The following is a 22,162-nucleotide window of genomic DNA, read 5'->3' as shown; positions in this document are numbered from 1 at the left end:
GGCAGGCAGCGCTGCTGCAGCAGGAGCGCTCGTGCAGCCAGCCCGGGGATGGGCTTCACTGATGCTGTCACCCTGTGATAGACGAGGGCATAAACCTTTCAAAGATGTATTTAATTAGCTTGAAAAAGAGCAGGAAGATGCACGTGCACCAGGCTGGAGGTTCAGCAGCAGCTCCTCTGCTGCCTCTACTGGGCACACGGACTCTCCGGGAAGTCTCGCCCAGGGCAGGAGGTGCCGGACCTGCAGAGCTGCACAGAGGAGCCCTGGGCTGAGGGGGAATGAATCCAGCCACCGCCCTCCTCGCCCTGGACCAGAACCACTCCCGCCAAACGACGCAGAGTGCTGATCCATCCCACCTGGCTCGTCCAACACCCATCCACTAGGATTTCTGGCAGGCTAACTCCGCACTCGCAGACTGTGCCAGATGAGACACTGTCTGTCCTTCTGCAGCTGGCACGTCAGCACCACCTCTGTACTGGCCGTTCTGGCCAGCAGACAATGCAACTGCTCTGGATGGTGCCGCACTGCGGGCTACTCAGTCCTAGCGGCCCCGGGAGCCGGGACGCGGCCAGGCTGCAGAGCCTTGGCCCCCTCACTCAGCGAGCGCGTCCCTTCCACAGGGACTGAGCAGCCAGGTTCTGCCCAAACATGTCCCAGCCTTGGAAGAGTGCAGGCACAACACGTCTGCCTTCCAGGAAAAACCCCGGACAGAGACATTCTCAGTAGAGCACTGCAACATGAGAAAACATTGGCGAGAGCAAGGAGCCACCGAAGTCAGGAGTTCATTAAACACATCAGCGCAGAGCAGGGGCCGGCTGGGCCAGGGCCCCAGCCAGCAGAGGCCGAGCCCAGGCTCTCCCGCCACAGCTGAACTCAGCTGGAGGAAACGGCACGCCACCACGCTCGGCGGCGCTGCCAGAGAGCTGGGGCAGCGGTAGGCTCCCGAGCACATCCCTGCGGGAACACTGCAGCAACAGGAGGTGCCGGCAAAGCCCCACCGCCCACGGCGTGCTGGAGCCCCCGGCCAGCCCAGAGCAGCCCCCCAGCTTATGCGTCTTGAGCACGGGCACTGGAGCTGCTGCCAGCAGCCAGCGCAGCCGACCCAGGCTTGCCAAACCGGGCGCCCATTGCCATCTGCAGTAGGGGGTAAACCAGCCTGGACAGCAGTTTGCACAGCGAGAGAACAGAGGCAGATGGCTATCATTCAGCGGCAGAACTGCCATCGAAGAGGCAAGTTTGGCTTCTGTAAGACAGAGCAAACCTACAGCACCCATCAGGAGCCATTTGCACACCGGAGAACGAGGGGAAAAGTGCTTAACAGTCTGAGGCCGTGCGGCCCGCGGGCCCCTGCAGGGAAGGGCACGGTAGAGGCTCCCGCAGCTCGGCCAGGGTCGCTCCGGGGAAGGGCGGCCCCAGCTGAGTCCGCAGAAGCGACCACGAGCCGCGCCGAGCCCCGTGCCCACCGCGGGCTACAAAAGAGGAGCCGGAGCGCCGGCGCTGCACGGCACCGCCTGAGACGCGGCCACCAGCTGGGGGTACTGGTCGGTACCGCAGAGCCCCCGCCGCGGGATGGGGCTCCGACTGGGGGCTGCGAGGAGGCCGCGGGGCACAGCCAGCGCGGCCGGACCGGGCCGAGAGCGGAGCGGCCGGGCCGACAGCCCAGACCCCAGCCCCCGCTGCCACTTCCGCTTCCGCCTTCTCGTCACGTGACGGGCGCAAACCGGCGCGACGCCGACGCTCAGGGCCCGGGCGCCGCTTCGTGACGCCATGACGCAGATTCGTGGCACCTTCTCCATGATCCCTCCGCGGAGAAAGTAGTCCCCGGCGGGGCGCCGAGGGCTCCCCCAGCCCGCGGGCGGCGGCCGGCGCCGCTCGGTGCCGGGAGGTGGCGGCGGCGGCCGGAGCAAGGAGCGCGTCCCCGCGGCGGCGAGCGCCCCGGGGTGGGCGGCGGCCGGGGTAAGTAGTCCCGGCGCGGGGCCCGCGCGGCCGTACCGCTGCGCGGCGCGAGGGCGGGGGGGCATGGCGGCCGCCGTGATGCCGGCTCCGGCGGAGGCGCGGCGGGGCCGCGGCGGGCTGGGTGAGGGCGCGGGCCGGCGGGCGGGCGGTGGCGGCGGGTCCCCTCGCCCCGCCGCGGCGGCGGCTCCCCTGCCCCGGCGCACCGGGGCCGCCCCGCCGTGTGCGCGCGCGCGGAGGCGGCGGGGGGGACCCCGCGGCAAGATGGCGGCCGGGGGCTGGGCAGGGCCGCGGGGCATGACGGGACCGGGGGCGCCGGGCGGCGCCGGAGCCCCCCGTGAGGGCGGCGGGGACCCCGGGGCATGGCGCCGCGGCGGCTCCGGCCCCTCCGCGGGGGCCCGGGCCGGGCGAGCCGGGTTGCGCGGAGCCGCGACCCCCGCAGCGGCCGGGGCCGCCCGGAGCGGCGGGGAGCGGGCGGCGGGCTGCGGCCCTGACGGCGGCGGCCTTCCCCCTCAGGTCGAACCTAGGCGGCCCCGGCAGGGCGGGCATGGAGGAGAATGCGGTGGAGAGCAGCAGCGACGCGGCCCCGCAGGCGGCGCGGGAGGAGCCCTCCGAGAGCGGCCTGGGCGTCGGGACCTCGGAGGCCGTGTCGGCGGACAGCAGTGACGCCGCCTCGGCCGCCGGCCCCCTCTCCCGAGCGGATGATTCCGGCGTGGGCCAGAGCTCCGACAGCAGCGGCGTCTCCTTGGTAGGAGCTAACGGGGAAGATGGGGCGGCAGTCAGCTTGGGGAAGGCAATTGTGGTTCTGGTTCCTGAGAATTTCTCTAGACGTTTCTGGCAAACGGAGCTTCAGGAGGCAGCTCTTTAGCTCAGCAGCCTCGGCAGGTGCTGTTACGCTACCAGTCGGGTGTCTGCTTGCCGTTCTGAGGAGGGCAACTCTGCAGGAGCAGCCCTGGAGATCCAGGGTCCTTGGCAATACCAGAGGAATTGTTCTGATGCCTTTCCTGGTAGTTCTGCAGTGATACACCGGTGTCGTTTGCATATGCTGGCTCCCCCAAGGGCCTGGCCTGGCAAAGGTCTCTCAGCTGAGCTCTTCTGGCCTCTTTTTTTTCCACCAGGAAGAGGTGTCGGAGAGCAGCTCCAGCACAGATGCCATTCCCCGGATTTACCTGCCAGATTCATCTTCCATCGCCCAGTCCACCTTGGTCTCCAGTGTCTCCACCGTAAGCCAGTCGGTCATGGTGTCAGAGTCCCCACAAGTCCTGGTCCACTCCAGCGTCATCACTGACGGAGCCACGATCGTGTCAGACTCCACTGCGTCCACTTCCTCGGACCTAGGTTCTGCCATTGACAAAATCATCGAGTCCACGATTGGGCCTGACATCATCCAGAGTGAGTGCGTGGTCCCAGCTGCTTGCGCGCGCAGCAGACCTGCCCACTCTCCCTCTGGAGAGCCCCTCATGCAAATGGCTTGGGGGTCTGGGACTGGGGAAGGGAGCTGCTGCTGTGCCAGACCTTGGGAGGTGAGGGGGAGATATGTATATGCATACATATGTACCTTGATCAGCGGGGGTTTCTCTTCTTGCCTTGCAGTAGCTGGAGGGTTTGATGAGGAGCTAGTGGTTGCTGGGGCTGCCGGACAGCCCTCCCTCTGTCCGGCTGCTCCTTCAGCCGCGGTGCCAGCAGCCCAGGGCAGGCTCTGTCCCTGGAGCCAGACCTTCCTCACCCCTTCCTGCCTGTGTCTGAACCTGGGAGAGCCCCAGTGATTCTACAGCCCCCGTGTCTGGCAGTTACCACTCAGCTCTCCTCTTCCTCCCAGGCTGCATCGCCGTGACCAGTGCAGAGGATGGTGGGGCAGAGACTACACAGTACCTCATTCTGCAGGGCCCCGATGATGGTAAGGGTGCACCCTGGGGCGTCCGGTGGTGGCTGTCTCTGCCTCTGAGCCTATTTTGCAAGAGTGGGGCCTGGAGCTGGTGTCCCAGCTACATTGGCCACAGTGTCTGTACCAGAGTCGCCATGGATGTGTTGACTGTTGGGAGCTTGTTACTGAGCTCAGCCCTGTGCCCCAGGTGTGGGTGCAGCCTGGATGCAGGTGAGGGTCTGCTCCTTGGCTGAGCTGGTTTTGGTGTTTCAGGTGCCCCCATGGTGTCCCAGGTGGCCACTTCTGCTCTGGCCAATAGGTTGGCAATAGAAGCTGTTGCTGATGGACCTACCTCCACATGCCTTGACCAGCCCGGCCCTTCAGACCCTTCTGAGCAGTTGGAAGTGCTGGAGCTGCCTGCACGGCCAGATCAGGCCCGAGAGGCGGATGGTGGGGAGGAGCTGGACCAGCCAGACATGGAGACCCTGGAAGAGATGATGGAGGTGGTGGTGGTGCAGCAGTTCAAGTGCAAGATGTGTCAATACAAGAGTGTCTCCAAGAAAACGCTAATTAACCACATGAAAGAGCGGCACTTCCAGCCAGGTGTGTGCTAAGGGCTGAGGAAAATTTATCTTACTGCAGACGGGCTCTGCTCTCTCCGGGGAAGAAACAAGGGGAGGAGTATGAGTGTAAGGACCTGTTCCACCATACAGTCTGGTGAAGAGTTTTCATTCTGTTCTCTGTGGCAGTGGGTTCAGCTCTGGCTTTGAAGAAAGGACGTCCACGAAAGGGAGCATCTGCTCCAAAGACTGCGGAGGAGGAGGTCCCAGAAGAAGAAGAAGATGATGACATCATGGATGCTGGTGCTATTGATGACCCTGAAGGTAGGACTCGTCCTCCCCACATCTTACATAGCTTAGTCTTTTCCCAGTCTCTGTCTGACGTTTTGGGCCACTTATCCCCAGAGGACAGTGACTATAACCCAGCTGAGGATGAGCCCCGTGGGCGACAGCCCAAGTACAGCCGCACTGTTCCCACATCCAGCGAGGAGAGGCCGCGTCGACGCCCAGGGAGACCCCGCAAGTTTCCTCGTCTGGAGGACATGTCCCAGGATGTGCCTGAAGGTGAGGGAAGCAGGAGGCAGCAGCCCTGTGACAGGCTGGGGCAGGGAGCAGTGTGCGAGCTCCTGGGAGCCCACGGGGAGGGTGTGTGACAGAGCTGTGCTGTGTCCTGCTGAGCAGGAGGGGAGGTGGAGCCCTTGGTGACGTCCCAAAGCACACCGAGCCATGAGCTGCAGAACTCGGAAGCAGCCAGTTCCTCTGGCCTGGAGAACGGGACCTGCGAGAGCCTGGCGGAGCCCAGCGTCAGCCAGTCTGACTCTGAGAACAAGGACCCTTCCTCCAACACCGGCCCTGAGGAGGCAGACATCATCCCCAGGAGGCGAGGGCGGCCCTCCCGCCGCTTCCTGGGCAAGAAATACCGCAAGTACATGGGGCGCAGGTGAGGGGTGCGTGCCAAGCTGGCGCTGGGCCCTCTGGCCTATGCCCAGGGCCGGTCCAGCCCCTGTTTGCCACCACAGCTCTGAGCTCTGGTCCTGTTTCCGCAGGTACTACTACAAGTCACCCAAGCCCCTGATGAGGCCCTACCTGTGTCGGATCTGCGGCTCACGTTTCCTCACGCACGATGATCTGCGTTTCCACGTCAACTCGCACGAGGCCAATGACCCGCAGCTCTTCAAGTGTCTTCAGTGCAGCTACCGCTCCCGGCGCTGGTCCTCCCTTAAGGTGAGCACTGTCTTCCTGCTGCCGTACCCATGAGGGTGGCTGGTAGCCCCAGGTCTCACGGCCCCCACTCTGCTTCTTGCAGGAACACATGTTCAACCATGTGGGCAGCAAGCCCTACAAGTGCGAGGAGTGCAGTTACACCAGCGTTTACAAGAAGGACGTCATCCGGCACTCCACAGTGCACAGCCGGGACAGGTAAGGGAAACGCAGTCCTAGAGACTGTCTTGCAGCTTGGCTGAAGAGCACTAACACTGTTCCTCCTGCCCTGGGAGGGCAGCCATGGCTGCCCCTTCCCCTGACCTCTGGCCCTTTCCAAAATGGGTAGTTTTGGTGTCTGGGTACAAGGGAGCTCGGACTTGGGATGTGGCTGACACAAGGGGGTTTTCTTCTTTCTTTTTCAGGAAAAAGAGAGCTGATCCGGTGAGTTTGAGTACCCTGTTGGCTTGTCTCTCAGCACTGTTATAAGGGAAGAGGCATGTCTGGGTCTTCCACAAATTCTTGGTGCCTCGTTGAAGGCAGTGTTTCTGGATCACCTGAGGAAAGGCAGCCCAGGTCCTACAGTGGGGAAAGGGTAAGGAGACTGGTGAGCCCTTCCAGGTGAGCTCATCTTCACGCTTTCCCTCCAGCCCCCAAAGCTGAACTCTTTCCCGTGCCCCGTATGCAACCGTATCTACCCCATGCAGAAGAGGCTTACGCAGCATATGAAGACACACAGCACAGAGAAACCACACATGTGTGACAAGGTGAGGGGGGGACACAGCCTGGGGAAGGGCTGGCAGTGAGTGAGGCTGGACGGGAGGTGAATGCTGCTTTGCTTTGTTCCACTGTAGTGCGGGAAGTCCTTTAAGAAGCGCTACACCTTCAAGATGCACCTGCTGACGCATATCCAGGCCATTGCCAACCGCAGGTAGGAGCCCGGCAACAGCCTGCAGTACGCCCTGGTAGAGCCAGTGTCCCGGCTCCTCCTCAGGGGAGGACAGAAGGTCCCTGCTGCCTCTGTGACAGGCGGCGTTGTCCTGGCAGGTTCAAGTGTGAGTTCTGTGACTACGTCTGCGAGGACAAAAAGGTCCTGCTGAACCACCAGCTGTCGCACATGAACGACAAGCCCTACAAGTGCAGCTTCTGCAAGTACTCCACCTTCCGGGAGGACTTCCTGGTCTCCCACATGGCTGTCAAGCACACGGGTGAGAGGAGCTGCCTGCCTGCCCCGTGCCCCAACATCCTACACCCCTGTTTCCCCAGGAGGCGGTCAGAGCCTGTCTGCTTTCCCTGCTGTCCCTCGGGGACCCCCCTGCTTGACTCCCACCTCCTGTGTCCTGCAGGAGGGAAGCCGTTTGCTTGCGAGTTCTGTCACTTCACCACCAAGCACAAGAAGAACCTGCGCCTCCATGTGCACTGCCGCCACGCCGACTCGTTTGAGGAGTGGGCACAGAGGCACCCCGAGGAGCCACCCTGCCGCCGCCGCCCCTTCTTCACCCTGCAGCAGATTGAGGAGCTGAAGCAGCAGCACAGCCAGGTGCAGGCCCCGGCTGAGCCAGAGGCCAGTCCACCGGTGAGTACTGTTGCCTGCGTCCCAGTTCCTCCTGGTGCTCACCATCCCCAGCCACGCTGTCAGCTCTCTCTCTTATGCAGGCACCTCTTGGCCCTGTCACCTACCACACGGTCCAGGCTGTCCCAGGAGCAGAGCCCCCTATCCTCTCACAGGATTCCCTGGGAAGGGCCACCATCATTTACGAACAAGGTGAGTGAGCTCCCCGGGAAGGGGGTGGGGGTGGGGAAGGAGGCAGGTGAGCGTGTGCCTGACCCTCTCATTCTGACCCTGACAGATGTGGCTGGATCAGCAGAACTGGCCACGCAGACCGCCCTGGATCTCCTGCTGAACATGAGCACTCAGCGAGAGCTGGCCATGGGCTCGCTGCAGGTGAGGAGGGCCAAGGGGAGGGGGTGTGCCTGCTGGGGGGTGGCAGGGGGAGGCTTCCACAGTCTTCCACAGTGCCCAGAGCCCTGTTCTGCTTCAGGCAGTGTCTTGCAGAGCCTTGCCTTCCTCTGGCTGAGCTGTTGTCACCCCTGCAGGTGGCAGTGGTGAAGCCGGGTGATTCAGGAGAGGCGCAGGCCCCCTGTGAGTCGCAGGCACAGGAGGAGGGGGCAGAGATGGACTCTGAGGAACAGCAGCAGCAGAAGTTGGTGACACTGCACATGGCAGAGCCTGGGGAGACGTTGGTGCAGGAGGCTTACGAGGAGGCAACCCTGGGTGGCTCAGAGCTGCAGCAGATCACTATCCCCTTTGGTGGGACGACAGAGTACAGCATCATCACGCCCATCAGTGAGGAGATTCAGGCTCCAGGCACGCTGTACAGGTCAGCTGTGTGGGAGGAGCAGGGAGACAGAGGCACTTCTGACTTCAAATGAGGAGGCTTTAGTGGTGAGGAGGATGAGGCAGATTCTCCCTGACCCTGTCCTCTCCAGCAGTGAGGAGGAGAGCCCTGCAGAGACCTCCCACGCGGTTGTAGTGAGCGAAGCTGTGATGACAGAGGAGGCCCTGAAGGACCATAACAATCGCTATATCATGTCATCCGGCGTTCCGGGGAGCCAGTTCCATCACATTGAGGTAAGGAGCTGAGCTTTCTCCCCGTCTCGGGCAGCAGTGTGAGCAGGCGTGACTGGGTGTTTCTCTCTCAGCCCCTCAGCGGGGATGCTGCGTTTCCCTCGCCTGTGGAGGGCCAGGAGGCACAGCCCACCGGCGTCAAGTGGCCCCTGGTGCAGTGTGTCACCAGGCAGCTCCAGAAGGACTCATCTTTATCCCCAGCCTCTGAGGGGCAGGAAATCTTATCCCCAAAGGTCAAGTGGCCTGCGCTCCAAGGCATGGCCAAGAAGCTCGCGTGCAAGGTTTCCACAGCCAAGAAGCTCTCGTGCAAGATTTCCACAGCCAAAAAGTTTTCATGCAAGATTTGCACAGCCATGTTCACAGGGAGAGCAGAAATGGAGAGTCACAAGAGAGCCCACATTGGGCCCAGCACCTTCAAGTGTCCCGACTGTCCGTTCACTGCAGCCCTCTGGCCGGAGGTTCGGGTAGGTTCCCTGGCACAGAGCAGCCCTGGGAACAAGAGGTTTGGAGAAATGGGGGCTTTCTGACCCTGTGCTTGTCCTTCTGCCCCCAGAACCACATGGTCCAGCATGCCAGCCTTCGGCCGCACAAGTGCACCCACTGCAGCTTCGCCTCCAAGAACAAGAAGGACCTACGCAGGCACATGCTGACGCACACCAACGAGAAGCCCTTTGCCTGCCAGATCTGTGGGCAGAGGTGAGTAAAGCCTGCTAGGTTTTTGCTGCTTTGAGAAATCCTGTAGAGCTCGCCAAGGCTCAAGAGGAGATAGGATATTGGCAGAGAGCTGGCTGCCCTCACCCTACCCTTGGGAGCAGTCCTCTGTTAGAGGGGACTCTGCCCTTGAGAACGGTTCCTGCTGCAGGTGGACACAACTTCGTCTCCAAGGAGCTTCTGCATGGGGAGGTTCAGTACTTGGGCCTGATGGAAGCGTTTTGGGAGCTGGGACAGGCCATGTCGTAGGACATGCTCGTGGTGCCCGTGGCCTGGGTCTCTGCAGAGAGCACAGAGGCCCTGTGCTACCCATGGCAAACTCCACCTTGCCCTTGTTCCTCCTGTAGGTTCAACCGTAATGGGCATCTCAAGTTCCACATGCAGCGTTTGCACAGCTCGGAGGGGAAGAGGCCAGGGGCACCTGCAGCTGCTGCCCAGCAGACCATCATACTGAACAGCGATGAGGACACGCTGGCCACCCTGCAGAGTAAGATGTGTCCCTGTGACGGGGGTGACCTGCAGGTTTCCTGTGGCCAGAGCACCGTGCAGGGATTCACCCAGTTTGTGGGCTGAGCAGGGCTGAGGTGGGTCAGGGCCAGGAGATTCCTGCTGAAGGTTACGATTGCCAGTGGCGGCAGGACTCGGTGGGTGCAGAGACGAGGGGGCTGGGTGCAGAGAGCTCCCCTGGGGAGGTGCTGACTGTTGCGGTTCTGTGCAGAACTAGGGGTCCAGTGTTTCCTCCAAGCAGGTCCCAATAGATCAGTGTGTTGCGGGAGCAGCTCACAGCTGAAATGGGAAGCAGAGTTCTGATGTGGAGGTTGTGTTTTGCTCACAGTGACCTCTAGTTTCCTTCATGTTGGGAGAGTTTGGTTTAGCTTCTGACCTTCTGTGAGCAGAGCTAAGGGACTATCCTGTGCTTCTTGTTGGGGCGGGCACCTGGCAGGGGCCGCTCAGGAGCGGGGCCGGCCGGCAGCCCTGCCAGTGTCCGGCTTTCTCTGCATTCCAGCAGCTCTGCAGTCCGGCCAGGCGGTGCTGGCTCCCGAGCGGCTGCAGCAGGCCCTGGGGCAGGAACACATCATCGTCGCACAGGAGCAGAGTGTCACGAGCCAGGTGAGTTGGGCCAGTCGGTCTCATGCTCCCACCCTGTACGGCTACTCCCTGCGAGCAGTGCGGGTTCCCTCCTCACAGAGGTCTTGCGGTCAGGCCCACCCCCACTGACAGCGCTGGGCTCTTGCTGACCCACAGGAGGAGGCTACGTACATCCAGGAGATCACAACTGCCGATGGACAGACAGTACAGCACTTAGTGACCTCTGACAACCAGGTGAGGGGGGGCCACATCCCAGGAACGAAAAGATTCTGTGCAGCTGCAGCAGGGAGAGCTGGGGGCAGTGGGGAGAGGTGGGGTGGAAACAGGCACAGAAGACAGACAAGAACCAGCCCTGTTGCGGTGTGGGGGGCGGGCAGTGGTGACCTCTTTTTTGGGTCTGAATCCCTGTGTTTGCAGGTTCAGTACATCATTGCCCAGGATGGTGTACAGCACTTGCTTCCCCATGAGTATGTTGTTGTCCCGGAGGGACATCACATCCAGGTAAGTTTCAGGCTGTCTGTTCCCTTTGCGTGGTGGATGGGGCTCATGAGGGTGCTGTGTGCGGGGCTCAGCCTCCTGCTCCCTGTAGCTTGCTCCGTTTGAGTCACAGCTTTGTTCAGGGGCAGGGATGCCCACTAGCCCTAATGCAGCCTCACTGTGGCTCTTGTCCCCAGGTGCAGGATGGTCAGATCACCCACATCCAGTATGAGCAGGGCAGCCAGTTTCTCCAGGAGCCGCAGGTAAGGGGTCAGGCATGGTGGCTGGAGCTGACAGGGCTGCTGTGAGATGGGCTCTGAGCATACAGCTGGGGAGGGAGGGATGTGACATAGAAAGTGCACATGGATTGGTGACTTGCTGCAGCAACTGTGGCCAGAGCAGCAGTGGACTCTCCTGTTCTCTTCTCCCTGCAGATCCAGTACATGCCTGTCTCGCCTGACCAGCAGCTTGTCACCCAGGCGCAGCTGGAAGCAGCTGCACACTCAGCAGTCTCAGGTAGGACCAGGGCCCCAGGGCCGAGCTCTGGTGTGGCTCTGGCAGTCCTGCCTCCCTCCGGGTCTCGGGGTGCCAGTCCTGCCGGGTAGTTTGCGATGCCTGTTGGCAGCCACTGAGACGCCCTGGTTTCAGCCCAGTTCTGCCTGCAGAGGCTGCTCGTTTGCTGTAGCTGGTAGGGGTGGCAGGGCAGCAGTGCAACAGCCCTTGGCAGAAGGGCTGGGGTAGGCGAGGCTAGATTGCCACCTTGCTGCCTGCATTCCTGTAAATCTGGGAAGCGGCCGGACTTGGTGTCTGAGGGAAGATCTTTGCTGGTCCCAGCCTGTCAGTTCTGGAAGAGTACCAGCTCCCTTCTTCTGGGGCTGAGTTGCCATGCTGGGAGATGCAGCAGCTTCCACAGGGTGGAGACACCCTGATGTGTTTTTGCAGAGTTAATGGGAGCCAGGCTCCCCACTGGAGCCTTGCATGTGTGTAGTGGCCCTTATACTCACGTCGCGTGCCTGCCCGTTGCCCCGGAGGCAGGTGGCGAACGTGGACAGGGCCCCTGGGCAGCTGCCTGCTCTCCCCTGCCCTTGCATGCGAGGAGGCACTGACCCCCCTCTCCTCTGCAGCAGTGGCTGATGCTGCGATGGCCCAGGCCCAGGGCGTGTTCACCGCTGAGGCAACAGCTGAGCAGATCCAGCAGCTGCAGCAGGGGATCCACTACGACGTCATCACGCTGGCGGACTAGCACCGGGGCCAGGCCGGGCTGGCACTGGGACACCTGTGCTGAGCAGGACAGCTGCACCAGGCAGGAGCCTTCTCAGCCAGCAGTTGCCTTATTGCTTCGGGGCCACGAGGGACGTGCCTGAGTGTGCCACGGCAGGGGCATGCTGCCACTTGGCCACACGCTGCGAGGGTCCTGCACATCCTCCCCGGCAGAGGCAGCTGTCTCCAGCAGAGACTGCTCCGCAGCCGAGGTGCCAAGGCAGGTTGAGCGGTGGCAGCGCTCTCGTGTGGCCGGTCTCTTTGCCTGTTGCACTTGGTGGTCTGAAATCCCTTTTCCTGAATCATGTCTGTGTGGGCCAAACTCGGATCGGCGTCTGCCTGGCACACGAGGATTCTGGGAGAGAGCTGTGGGGCCAAGCACAGCCACGCGGTATGGTGCGAGAGGTGTGTGTGCAGCCGCAGCCACGCGTTCCCTGCTCCCCAGCTTTGGGGCATGTGGTCCTGGCGTGAGGGCAGCCGTCGCTCCCTTGGCTTCTCCGGCCTGCAGGCAGGCAGCAGTAGGGCTTTGGACTGGAGGAACCCAGAGTAGGAAGAAGCATAGGTGGAAGATGTTCTATTTTTCTTCTGAAGAGGGATGGACTCTGGAGTTGGTTCGTAGGTGGTTGCGGGAGGGGTTCGATTCTGACATTCTCAAGCTTTGACTATGCTTATGAATAAAAAGGGATTGAAACCTGCGTGTGCCCCTGCCCTCCGGTCTGTGGTCCTGCACTAGTCCCTGCCCAGCACCCAGCCAGGAGGGACGGGCAGGGCCAGCCTTCCTGCTGCCTCCTCCGGCGTGTCCCTCTGGGGCTGGGGTGCAGAGGTCCTGGAGCCTGGCAGGTCGCTGCTGGCAGATGCAGCAGCTCTGTGCTATTGGCTTCCTCCTGCCCGAGTGACCTTGACTTCTGGGCAGTGAGCCGGGCATCTGGTACAACGGTGGGTTTGGGGCTGGAGTCATGAAATTAATCGAGTGGTAAACAGCCTAAATCCCGTGTAACTCTGTCCCAAACTACACACGCTGCCCCTCCCTGAGCGGATTGTCTGGAAGTATTTACATGTGATTATAACAGCTAATCTCAGAGTTTTAGTTCTATGCTTTTGCATTAAACTGATTATCTGCGGAGGGGAAAAAATCGTGGAACCACCCATCTTCAGCAAGAGCTGCAGTGAGGCCGGAGCCCTGTGGCTGTAGGACTGGTGTGATCACCAGGCTTGCAGCCGGACTCCCAGTCCAGCTCGTGCAGGGGATGGGGATGGCACCGGAGCTTGTGCTGTGAACACAGAGCCAAAATGACAGCAGCACCCTCCCTCCCTCCCTGCCTGCTGGGGATGCACCTGCTGTCCCCAGGGAGCCCACTGCTGGTCTCCTGCCTCAGGGCTGCAGGCAGCAGCCTGCCTGCGCACTGGGCAGCCGGGCCAGCACAGGCTGGACCCTCTAGCCTTCCTGCCAGCCGGGGCAGCAGTGTGTGGGTGGCCCCGCACCTCCCCTGGGCAAGCAGCCTCAGCCTCGGTCTGTTGTGGCTCTGTCCCGGCTGTGGCTCTGTCCCATTCCAGCTGCAGCTCTGTCCGTGCCCAGCCGTGCTGGCGTGTGGCTGTGCCTGTCCGGCCGTGGCTCAGCCGCTGTCCAGCTGTGTCCGTCTGCCATGTCGGTGGCTGGCTGTGGCCCTCCCTCTCCAGCTGTGCCGCGCAGGGTTAAGGCATGCCACAGCAATCCACAGGCGCTTTCCTAGATTACAGCCCCATTATCTAATAAAGCGGATCCGCAGCGCTGCTGGTGGCGCTGATTAGGGCTGGAGGAGTCCTGTGGGGACAAGGTTACAGGGCCACTGTGGGGCCATAGCCAGGGCTGGGCCCCGCCATCCCCTCCTGGTCAGCAGCACAGGCTTCTGGCTGCCCCGTGGCTTCCATGCCCAGGACTGCTGAGAGCACAGGACCAGCCTGAGGTGTGGATGGTGCTGGGACAGACGGGACCAGGGCTCCCAGCTGCTGCACATGGGGAGTTCCGGGTGCTGCTGGGGGTCTGGCCATGGGCCACAGCAGGGCCGCGAGGGCTCAGGTCCCCTCAGCGCTGGCACCTCGGCCCTGGGACCTTCGGCTGTCACCAGGGGCCTGCAGGGAGCCTGGGGATGCAGCAGGGCTCATTAGCACCAGTGACCTTCCCCTTCCTGTCCCTGCCCAACGCTAAGCGGGTTGTTACATATTTAATATCCTGAGAGCGTTATTAGTTGGTATTTAATGACGGATACAACCTGTGGGATAATCCCAGTCTGAGCAGGGAGGCGCAGCGACAAGAGCCAGGCGGCTCAGGGGGTCGTGGGCTCTCGCGGCCTCTCACACAGCTGCCCACTGCTGCCCTGCCTGCTGCCCCCGCTCTGCCAGCATGCAGGAACGTCCCAGTGCCTGCGGGGATGGGTCCCCACCCAGGCAAAGGGTCCGCACCCAGGCAAAGGGTCTCCAGCTGTCCCTGGGGCTGCGGGGCCCCTTCCCCTTCGCCCTTCTGCAGCTGGGAATCCAGCTATAGGCACAGCAGCACTGGGGCTTGGGCAAGGACCTGGCCCAAGCCGGATGAGGAGCGGGCTCCAGGGCACCACCTCGTGCTGCCTGCGTCCTGCCAGGTCATGCACAAGTTCTCCTGCCAGCCCCTGGCCCTGCGACCCAGCCCGCTGTGGCATGGGGGGCTCTGCCGACCCCTGCCCTGGGGCCAGGTCAGGGCTGGGGTCAAGGACGGGGACCAATGGCTCTTGCAGCAGAGCCCCCGTGTGTGCTATGTCCCATGTGTGTCCCCATGCATGCTGCATCCCCATGCCTGTGGGTGGCCGTGGAGCTCACATGAGCCCCATGCACCAGCCCCCGGTGCTGCTGCACCCCATCCCTGGGGGCTGCGCGGGCTGTGCTGTGGCCACACAGGGTTGGGGGGGCACGGGGAGCCAGGGTCCTGACGTGGGTCCTGGACATGTCCTGGCTGGTGGCAGGCAGACGGGGAGGATGCTCCCTGCCAGTCCCTGCCCGACAATAGCCAGGGAGGGGGCGGTATCGGCTGCCCCAGATCCCTGCTGCCACTCTCGTGGGTGCTAATACCCCCTAATCAGCTGTCAATCACTGCAGACCCTGGCAGCTATAAAACACCGGGGAGCCACTCCCTGGTTCCTCTTCCTGCAGCATGGCAGCTCCTCAGGGTGAGGGGAACCCAGGCCGAGAGCCTGGAGGGTATGGGGGCCCTTGGGGAGCCCTACGGGGCCCCCCCCAAGCCCTGCTGCCCTGTCCCTGCCCCTGTCCCATGCTGGCCAGCTACAGCCTGTTGCCGCCCCCCCTGAACCTCCTGGCGCCCTCGGTAAGTGCCACATGGCAGCTCCCGGGGGGCCGGGATGTGGGACCCCTCCTGGGACCGGGCTGAGGCTGTGTGGGGTGGTTGGGGTCGGGGCTGAGGAGCTTCTGTCCTGGGTTCCCTGCACCCGCCATATCCCCATGGCATCCCTCTGTCCCCCTGCACCCTCCTGCACTCTGGCACCTTGGGGCGCATAGTGGTGGACATGGGAGAAGACGAGGATGGGCAGGACCCAGCTCTGCCCCTTCCCATGCGTGAAGGGCCGAGTCCTCATGTTCCCCAACCCCTCTCCTCTGGCCGCGGGTGCCCCCTGCCCCATCCTGCCCTGACACCCCTGTACCCCTCCAGGTCTCACCAGCCTTCGAGGTGCCACCGGGGCTGCTGCCCAGTGCCGGGCTCTGCCCGCCCTGCTGCCGGCAGTCCCTGCCTGTGGAGCCAGGGCGGGTGAAGGCAGCGGCAGCACGGGAGAGCACCGGGGCACTGAAGGCCTGGCTGGCGCGACACCCCAGGAACCCCTACCCCAGCAAGGGGGAGAAGGTGATGCTGGCCGTGGTCAGCCGCATGAGCCTCACCCAGGTTTCCACGTGGTTCGCCAATGCCCGCCGGCGCCTCAAGAAGGAGAACAAGGCGGGCTGGGCACTGCGTGGTGCCTCGGACGGCGAGGACAGCGAGGGAGAAGGGGCCCTGCTGCGTGCCCCCCCTGGCCCTGACCCCAGCCCCAGCCCCGTGCAGGACGGGTGCGGGGGCAGCCCCGAGGCGGCACCAGACCCGGGGCAGGGCAAGCAGCAGCCCCAGAAGCCCAAGATCTGGAGCGTGGCGGTGATGCTGGCACCTCCCCCCGCCGAAAGCAGGTGCCCCCGGGGGGTGCCAGTGGTGCCAGAGCAGGGGTAGGGCTGGGCAGTCGTGCCCTGTCCCCGAGGGCCAGGTGGGGGCCGGGGTTGTGGCTGTGGGGAGGGGACAGCTCCATGGCTGGGCAGGACAGATGGCCACGGGACCTGGCAGCTGCCCGGAGAAGGAGAGCAGGAGGTATGGGCAGGGAGGGATGCAGGGCACTAATAAACGTGACTCTGTCTTGGACCTCCAGGTGTTGCCTGTCCGCAGCAGGGATGGGGGGGTGCAGGTGGGGGTGTGGGCATCTCCACTGCCAGCGCTGCCCCTTGCCCAGTCCCCTCTGTCCCCCGGCGACCTCCCTGTGCTGCCCAAAGCCGGACCCTCCCGTGCGCCCCCCCAGGCTGCTGGGGGTTCGCCAGCCCTGCCGCTGGCTGGGCTCCCCGAGGGGGCTCCCCCTGTTTGGCAGAGGAAGAGCCACAGCATTTCCAGGTGATTCGGTGCCTTCCTGACACCTCTTCCCCTTTCCCCTCCCTGGATGTTCAGGGTCACCCGTGGGGTGGGCTCACACATGGGGCATGGGGCTGGGGTGGCCGTCACAGCACTGTGCCATAGGGCAGCGCAGGGAGGGACACACAGGGACAGGGACATGCCTTGGTGGGGACACACGGGAGGCACTGCACACGAGGGGCGTGGGGGGGAGCGGCAGTGCCCATCTGCTCACTGAATGGGACGCTGGCTGAATGGGACCAGGTTCAGACCTGCTGGGTTCCCCCTGTTCCCCAGGGCCGGGCTCGCGTCAGGTGGCTCCGTGCAGCCCCAGGGTGACAAGTGGGGTGAGGGGAGCTGGCCGGGGAGGGGAGAGGGGACCAGGAGCCCCGGGAAGGCATGGACACGAGGCAGAGCTGTATGCTGGTTTTTAATGTTCCTAAGAACTAGGAAACAGAAATCAAAAATAGACTTTGCTCTTCTTGATAAAAGTAATAAAATGGTTAGCAGTGTTAAATTAATCCTTACAAAACAAAACCCAAGGAGGTTAAAGAAAGCCCGGAGGCTCCGCATAAAACCCACAATGACTACAAAACAGCTGCAAAGACGTCTTTACACACCAAAGAAAGTCCTCTTCTCCGCTCCTCCCCTATACGGTACACAGCGTTGGCGAACACGGGACTCACATGTGGGAAAGAAACACAGATGTGATGGGAGCAGCCCTGCGAGGAGCATGGGCACCACGGACAGAACTATTTACACTATGGACTCGGAGCTGTGCTGGTGCCAGTCCAGCCGCAGGAGCCCCCGGGCTCTGCCCGCCCTTCCCCTGCCAGCACCGGGCTGCGGCCAGCTGCCAGGGCCCCTCCAGCCGCGGCGCTAGGCGCCGAGCACTTGCGCTTCCTTAGTTGGGATTAGTCTCCCGGCTGCTGCATTGCTGTCGGCCCAGCTCCCACTCTTTGCTGTGGAGGAGGAGGAACTGAGGGTCCAGCCTGAATGCTTGCAGGCTGCAACGAGGTCCTGCAGTTGCTTCGGCATGAGCTCCCATTTGGCAAAGTCTGCACTGCTCTGCAAGTGATGGCAACAGGCTCTGAGCATCTCCCCATGGTCCAGACACACTGCCACGCTGTGGGTCAGGGAACATCCGTACCCCAAGGGACCACACTCCAACGTGCCCAAAATCTCCCTGGCATGGGCACAGGGCTCAGCTGTGCAGGATCAGGAGTGGGGGAACCCGAAGACCTCCCGGCACAGACACTGGCAGAGGCTGTAGACGATGCAGAGGAGGAGGGTGGAGGGCACAAGGCTGACTAGGACGATGCCCAGGCTGTGGTGCTCAATGAGCAGGAGGTAGATGCCAAAGGGCAGGGAGCTGAAGTAGAGGAGGCAGAGGACGCCCAGGATGAAGCGGGGGATGGCTCGCCACCCCCAGGAGTGGCACTTCTGCCCGGGCCCATGGCAGGGCAGTGCACCCAGGCTGGCGGGGCGGTACAGCCGCACCACCTCCAGCCTGCCCAGGCCCTCTGGTGGGGCCACATCCTCTGGCACCTCCAGGATGGTGACAACCAGGCAGTCGGGGCCGGGCACAGGCTCCAGCACGCTGGGGCAGAGGAGGACCTCAGGGGACCGGGGGAGACCCCGCTTCTTGGCCTGCTCACGGCCTGTCAGCAGTGCCAGCGCCTCGCCGTCGTCCTGCAGCCGCTGCACATCCCCACTGGGGACCGGGCTGTGCTGGCGGCAGAAGGGGCAGCGGAGCTCGTGGGGCGACGCATCCCCCAGCGCCACCATCTTGCACAGGCACTTGGCACAGAGGCGGTGGCCACAGCAGAGCAGCTTAGGTCTGCGGGCACGTGCGTCATAGTGGCTGTAGCAGATCTTGCACTCCAGCTTGGGGGCCGTGAGTGCCATCGTCTGAGGCCCCTGGTCGCCGTTCTGCTGGGCCATGCTCCCAGAGGGCTGGCTGGGAGCTGTCCAGGCTGGGGGGAGAGGGAAGCTGCTGAGAGCGAGGGTTTGGGGGACAGGTTCCCAGGCCCCGCTACACCCCACAGGCAGGGTCCTGGTCAGCCCCTGGGGCTCTGTGGCAGAGAGGGGCCAGGGGAGCAGGGCACCAGCAGCAGCCCCCTCCCAGGGCTGGCACAGCCCGGCTCTAAGCACTGGCTGGTGCCGCCCGCGCTGGGACTCACCCCCATCCTGGCCTTCGTGTCTGGGTGGGAGGGAGATATCTTTCCCAGGAGACAGGACTGGCTGCAGGGTGGGGGCCCAGGTCCCGGCGGCAGCTCATCCCTCCCTGTGCCTGCAGGTTCCCCAGGGCCCCGGGGCAGGGCCAGCTCTGGACACCAGGCTCTGCTGGCTGCAGGGACCCCCTGCCCTGCACCCTCCCCCACGCCCCCAGGCAGCAGGGCGAGCAGGATCCCAGCCCACAACCCCCATACCTGCGGTCCACGCCGGGGCTCCTGGGTGGGATGCAGCCGTGGGTTGGTTCCCGGGCCCTGCGGCCCCGGTGGGCCGGGCGGCGGCCCTATCCGTGGAGGCAGGCAGGGTGCCGGTGGCAGCATGTGCCCCATGGAGAGGCGTGGGGCGCGCTGCCCGCCACGCTGCGGAGGCAGCCCCGGCGCAGGGGCTGCTAGCATCCTCCGCGGCGTTGGCCTGGCAACGCAGAGCGGGAGGCGGATGCTCGGCCGGCTGGTGCTGGAGCCGGTGGCGTGCGGAGCCTGACTAGGGCAGGGTCAGGCCCACCCATGCACAGGGTACAGATGGGGCAGTGGGTCCCCTGAGCCCCCACTGGGCTGCAGCGGATCGGTGCAGGGGCTTGGTGCGGCTCCCTACAGCCCCATTGCCCCTTCGCTCCTGGGCAGCCCTGAGGATGCTCCTTCCCTGCCGGGGGGCTGCAAGCAGTGGCCCCTGGGGCCCTGCAGCCCCCAGCCCAGGGGAGAGAGTGGCTACAGAGAGGGATCCTGAGGGCTCCCACAGCATGGGCAGACCCTCTCCCCTTCTGTGGCCTGGGAACGGGCAGCTCCTGCTCTGCCCCAGGGAAAGGGGTGGCTTCAGGCATGAAGTGCCCAGCAGGGAGGGCTCTGCACCTGGGACCCAACACATCGCCTGCAGGATGGGGATTCCGGGGTGCAGAGAAACACTCTGTGCTGCCAGCACATGCCCGGCCACCTTGCCCCACTCCTGTGCCCCAGGGAGCCAGGGCCGGGGGCACTTTGGGGCCGCAGCGCTTGCCAGAGCCAGGCTGGGCACAGCCAAGCTCTTGGCACATCCCTCTCCGCAGCTGGGTCTCCCCAGCTTGTGCCAAATCCCACTCGCAGCTGCAGACCTTGTAGGGGTGTTTCCAGCAGCCCCAAGGGGCGGCAGCCATCAGAGACCCCCCCCTGCTGCCCAGGGATGAAGGCAGGTTGGCAGCGCCGATTCCTCCCCAGCACAGACAAGGCAAACCTCCCTCCCACTGCGCTGCTGGCCAGGAGAGCGGCAGCAACCACCCACCATGGGCAGCAGTGCTTGTGGGGGGTGACGGTGGGCACCCCACACAGCAATGGCTGGCCCGGGGACACACCTGAGCCCAGGTGCTGCCGGGGGTTTCCAGCCCCTCATCAGTGACAGGGTCACACCTTGCTGCTCTCAGCCCCCTCGGGGTGCAGGACAGGGTGTCTATGTCAGTTAACAAGAAAATTACATTGTTTTTTTTTTCTCCATGCAGGGCTCTACCCTGTTTGTTTGCTGAGCTCTGTGAACTGCCCAGGTAATCATTGTCCACACCCCGACGAGTGCAGTGCTGGGCTGCAGCTCCGGCCCACGCCAGAGCAGCCACTTGGGCTGGAGCTGCCTAGAGCAGCGTTAGTGAGGGGCCCTTTAGTTCAAATTGTCAAAGTTTGGCAGAGTCTGAAAGAATTTACTCCAGGGGACCAGGCAACGTCCAGCTCCCAGTGTGACCCCTGACCTCATCCCCCCAGTCCTGCTCATACCCACCACCGTTCCCAGCTGCCCCCAGCACTGCAGCTCCTCGCACAGCCCTTGCTGACCAGCCTCAGTCACCTGCCCTTGGCTCACCCTTGGTACAGGCTCGGCTGGGCAGCGAGCAGTCCTGTGCGCTGGGGGACAGCCCCCGCTGAGTGTCTCGGTGGGAAGTGTCACGTCTCGTCTTGGCATCGGGCTGATGGGTATGCCCCGTGCCGGCCTCGCTGCCTCGAGGATCGGGCAGTTCAGTCCTGCGAGCAGAACCTGCTTCTTGTCCCGGCCACACACTCCCAGGCCCCCCACCCTCACCGGACCCTCCACTAGCTGTCATTTCGTCCCTGCGGTCCTCTGGAGCCACAGCCCAGAGAGCTCTGCTGCCAGAGCTCAGCTCCCGGGGTGCTCTAGCAATTAAATGCGTAATAAGGTAATTGGCCATCACCCGAGGGAGTAAGACGAAGGACTTGGTGAGGACAGACAGACCATGGAGTAGGTTTGCTGAACTTCCCAGCACCAGTGTGTGTCTCTGGTCATCTGCACTTCAGGAGCAGCCTGCCCTCGCTCAAAATAATGAATAAAAGGAAGAAAAGACTTTATAAACTGCTGCTTTCAGCTGGAGTTCCCAGCTGTCCTGAGTGTAATTAAAGGAGGTCAATGATCTTGTCTCTGTCATTGAAAGCACCCCTTGAGAGCTGCGGAGATACTGGGAGCAGGCTGAGCAGGCAGCACGTGGGGCTGGGCTGTTCCTGCCCACCACAGAGCAGCACCAGCACTGCCACGGCACTGGTGCTGCTGGTCGCAGAGCGCCATGTGCACAACACAGACCCTGAATTCATGGCGCTTCCTCATCTCCCAGCTTTTAACTAATAAACCTCACGACCTGTTTGATCCGTGCCGAGAAACACAGCCCCACAAGGCTGCAGGATTACAGGCTTCCAGGCAACGCTAACACACCCCAGAGCCATTTTCCTTTGGGACAGCAAAACCCAGCCATGGCTTCCACAGTGCCTGCAGCCCATCCAGAGGCAGTGGGGGCTCTAGTGGCAAAGCCAGGAAATTCACAAACCCCCAAAAAGCCAGGTCAGCGAACTACCACGGCTTTTAACCCTCAGAGCTGCCCTCGCCTCGTTAGGCCAGAAGAGACTGGTGGTAGTAAATGATTCCTTAATCCAACAGCCAGGGACAGGGTGAGATCGATGGCTGGAAGCTGAAGCAAGACCCGTCCAGCCGGGGAAGGTCTCTGTTTCGAGAGCGTGGTGCATCGACCCCGAAGCTGCTCTACTCAGGAACTCCCCACTCACCACAGATGTCTCCCCCAGGCCAGCGTTAGGGACTGCCCACAGGAAAGCCCAGCCAAGCTCTCTCACCACTGCATCGGTCGCTGCTCCGCGCCGACGAGGCTGTGCCTGCCACATGGCTCAGCCTGGGCCTCCCTGATCGGGTGCAAAGGGCTACCAAAGTGCCGAGAGCCCCGGAACAGAGACCACGCATGGAGAAGCTGGGTGGTTCTGCCCTGAAGGGGCTGAGGGTGATTACAGCAACCTGCACTTCTTGGAGTCATTACAGGGAAGAGAAAGCCAAGCTCTTCACAGTAGCGATAGACTATGAACCAAGAGGTAGTGGTCAGGTTGCTTTAGGGGGTTCACACTGGTCGTTAGGAAAAAAAATTCACCAGGAGGGCACCGCAGCATAGAACGGATCAGATGCCAGATAGTTCTGCAGAAAATCCCAACATTTTTCTACCTTTCAGCCAGAGTGAGACAGAGATGAGGGCAGGGGTTGACCACAGGTGCCTGGCTGACAGAGAAGGAAAGGCACGGACA

The 22,162-nt window shown here is 62.9% G+C and overlaps 2 protein-coding genes across 18 annotated transcripts; one reads left to right on the top strand and one right to left on the bottom strand.

The window, feature by feature from the left end:
- The first annotated feature begins 2,004 nt into the window (after positions 1–2,004).
- Positions 2,005–12,438, top strand: ZNF335 (zinc finger protein 335). 17 transcript variants are annotated; one of them, XR_012676345.1, is made up of 28 exons: positions 2,005–2,077; positions 2,470–2,701; positions 3,072–3,345; positions 3,773–3,850; positions 4,091–4,420; positions 4,567–4,701; positions 4,783–4,941; positions 5,059–5,317; positions 5,424–5,601; positions 5,684–5,796; positions 6,003–6,021; positions 6,228–6,344; positions 6,432–6,508; positions 6,625–6,785; positions 6,924–7,153; positions 7,234–7,342; positions 7,428–7,522; positions 7,675–7,958; positions 8,068–8,209; positions 8,281–8,670; positions 8,760–8,902; positions 9,265–9,404; positions 9,924–10,027; positions 10,121–10,240; positions 10,424–10,507; positions 10,681–10,746; positions 10,918–10,999; positions 11,608–12,438. XR_012676345.1 is itself a non-coding variant. In XM_075166982.1 (28 exons), exons 2-28 carry the CDS (start codon positions 2,501–2,503, stop codon positions 11,724–11,726), a joined length of 4,173 nt encoding a protein of 1,390 aa, XP_075023083.1. In that variant the 5' UTR covers positions 2,005–2,077; positions 2,470–2,500; the 3' UTR covers positions 11,727–12,438. The 17 variants fall into 17 exon arrangements, 16 of the variants coding, with proteins under 16 accessions (XP_075023083.1, XP_075023094.1, XP_075023082.1 ...); XM_075166982.1 differs by having other exon boundaries at positions 5,059–5,302; positions 8,071–8,209; positions 10,163–10,240; positions 10,657–10,746; XM_075166993.1 differs by having other exon boundaries at positions 5,059–5,302; positions 10,163–10,240.
- A 4,366-nt stretch (positions 12,439–16,804) lies between these two features.
- On the bottom strand, positions 16,805–18,662 carry LOC142089892 (E3 ubiquitin-protein ligase RNF182-like). Its single transcript, XM_075166996.1, has one exon. It carries the CDS (start codon positions 18,327–18,329, stop codon positions 17,604–17,606), a length of 726 nt encoding a protein of 241 aa, XP_075023097.1. The 5' UTR covers positions 18,330–18,662; the 3' UTR covers positions 16,805–17,603.
- Positions 18,663–22,162: the final 3,500 nt, after the last annotated feature.

The sequence above is a fragment of the Calonectris borealis genome, chromosome 17 (assembly GCF_964195595.1).
Source record: "Calonectris borealis chromosome 17, bCalBor7.hap1.2, whole genome shotgun sequence".
Taxonomy (NCBI): Eukaryota; Metazoa; Chordata; class Aves; order Procellariiformes; family Procellariidae; genus Calonectris; species Calonectris borealis.
This window is presented reverse-complemented; position numbering and strand designations above follow the sequence as displayed.

Excerpts from the sequence above, each read along its gene's own strand:
- LOC142089892 (XM_075166996.1), bottom strand. The coding sequence starts at position 18,329 with ATGGCCCAGCAGAACGGCGACCAGGGGCCTCAGACGATGGCACTCACG.
- ZNF335 (XM_075166976.1), top strand. The coding sequence starts at position 2,501 with ATGGAGGAGAATGCGGTGGAGAGCAGCAGCGACGCGGCCCCGCAGGCG. Across the intron at positions 7,523-7,674 it reads TGGCCATGGGCTCGCTGCAG|GTGGCAGTGGTGAAGCCGGG; the intron begins GTGAGGAGGGCC and ends TCACCCCTGCAG. Across the intron at positions 11,000-11,607 it reads TGCACACTCAGCAGTCTCAG|CAGTGGCTGATGCTGCGATG; the intron begins GTAGGACCAGGG and ends TCTCCTCTGCAG.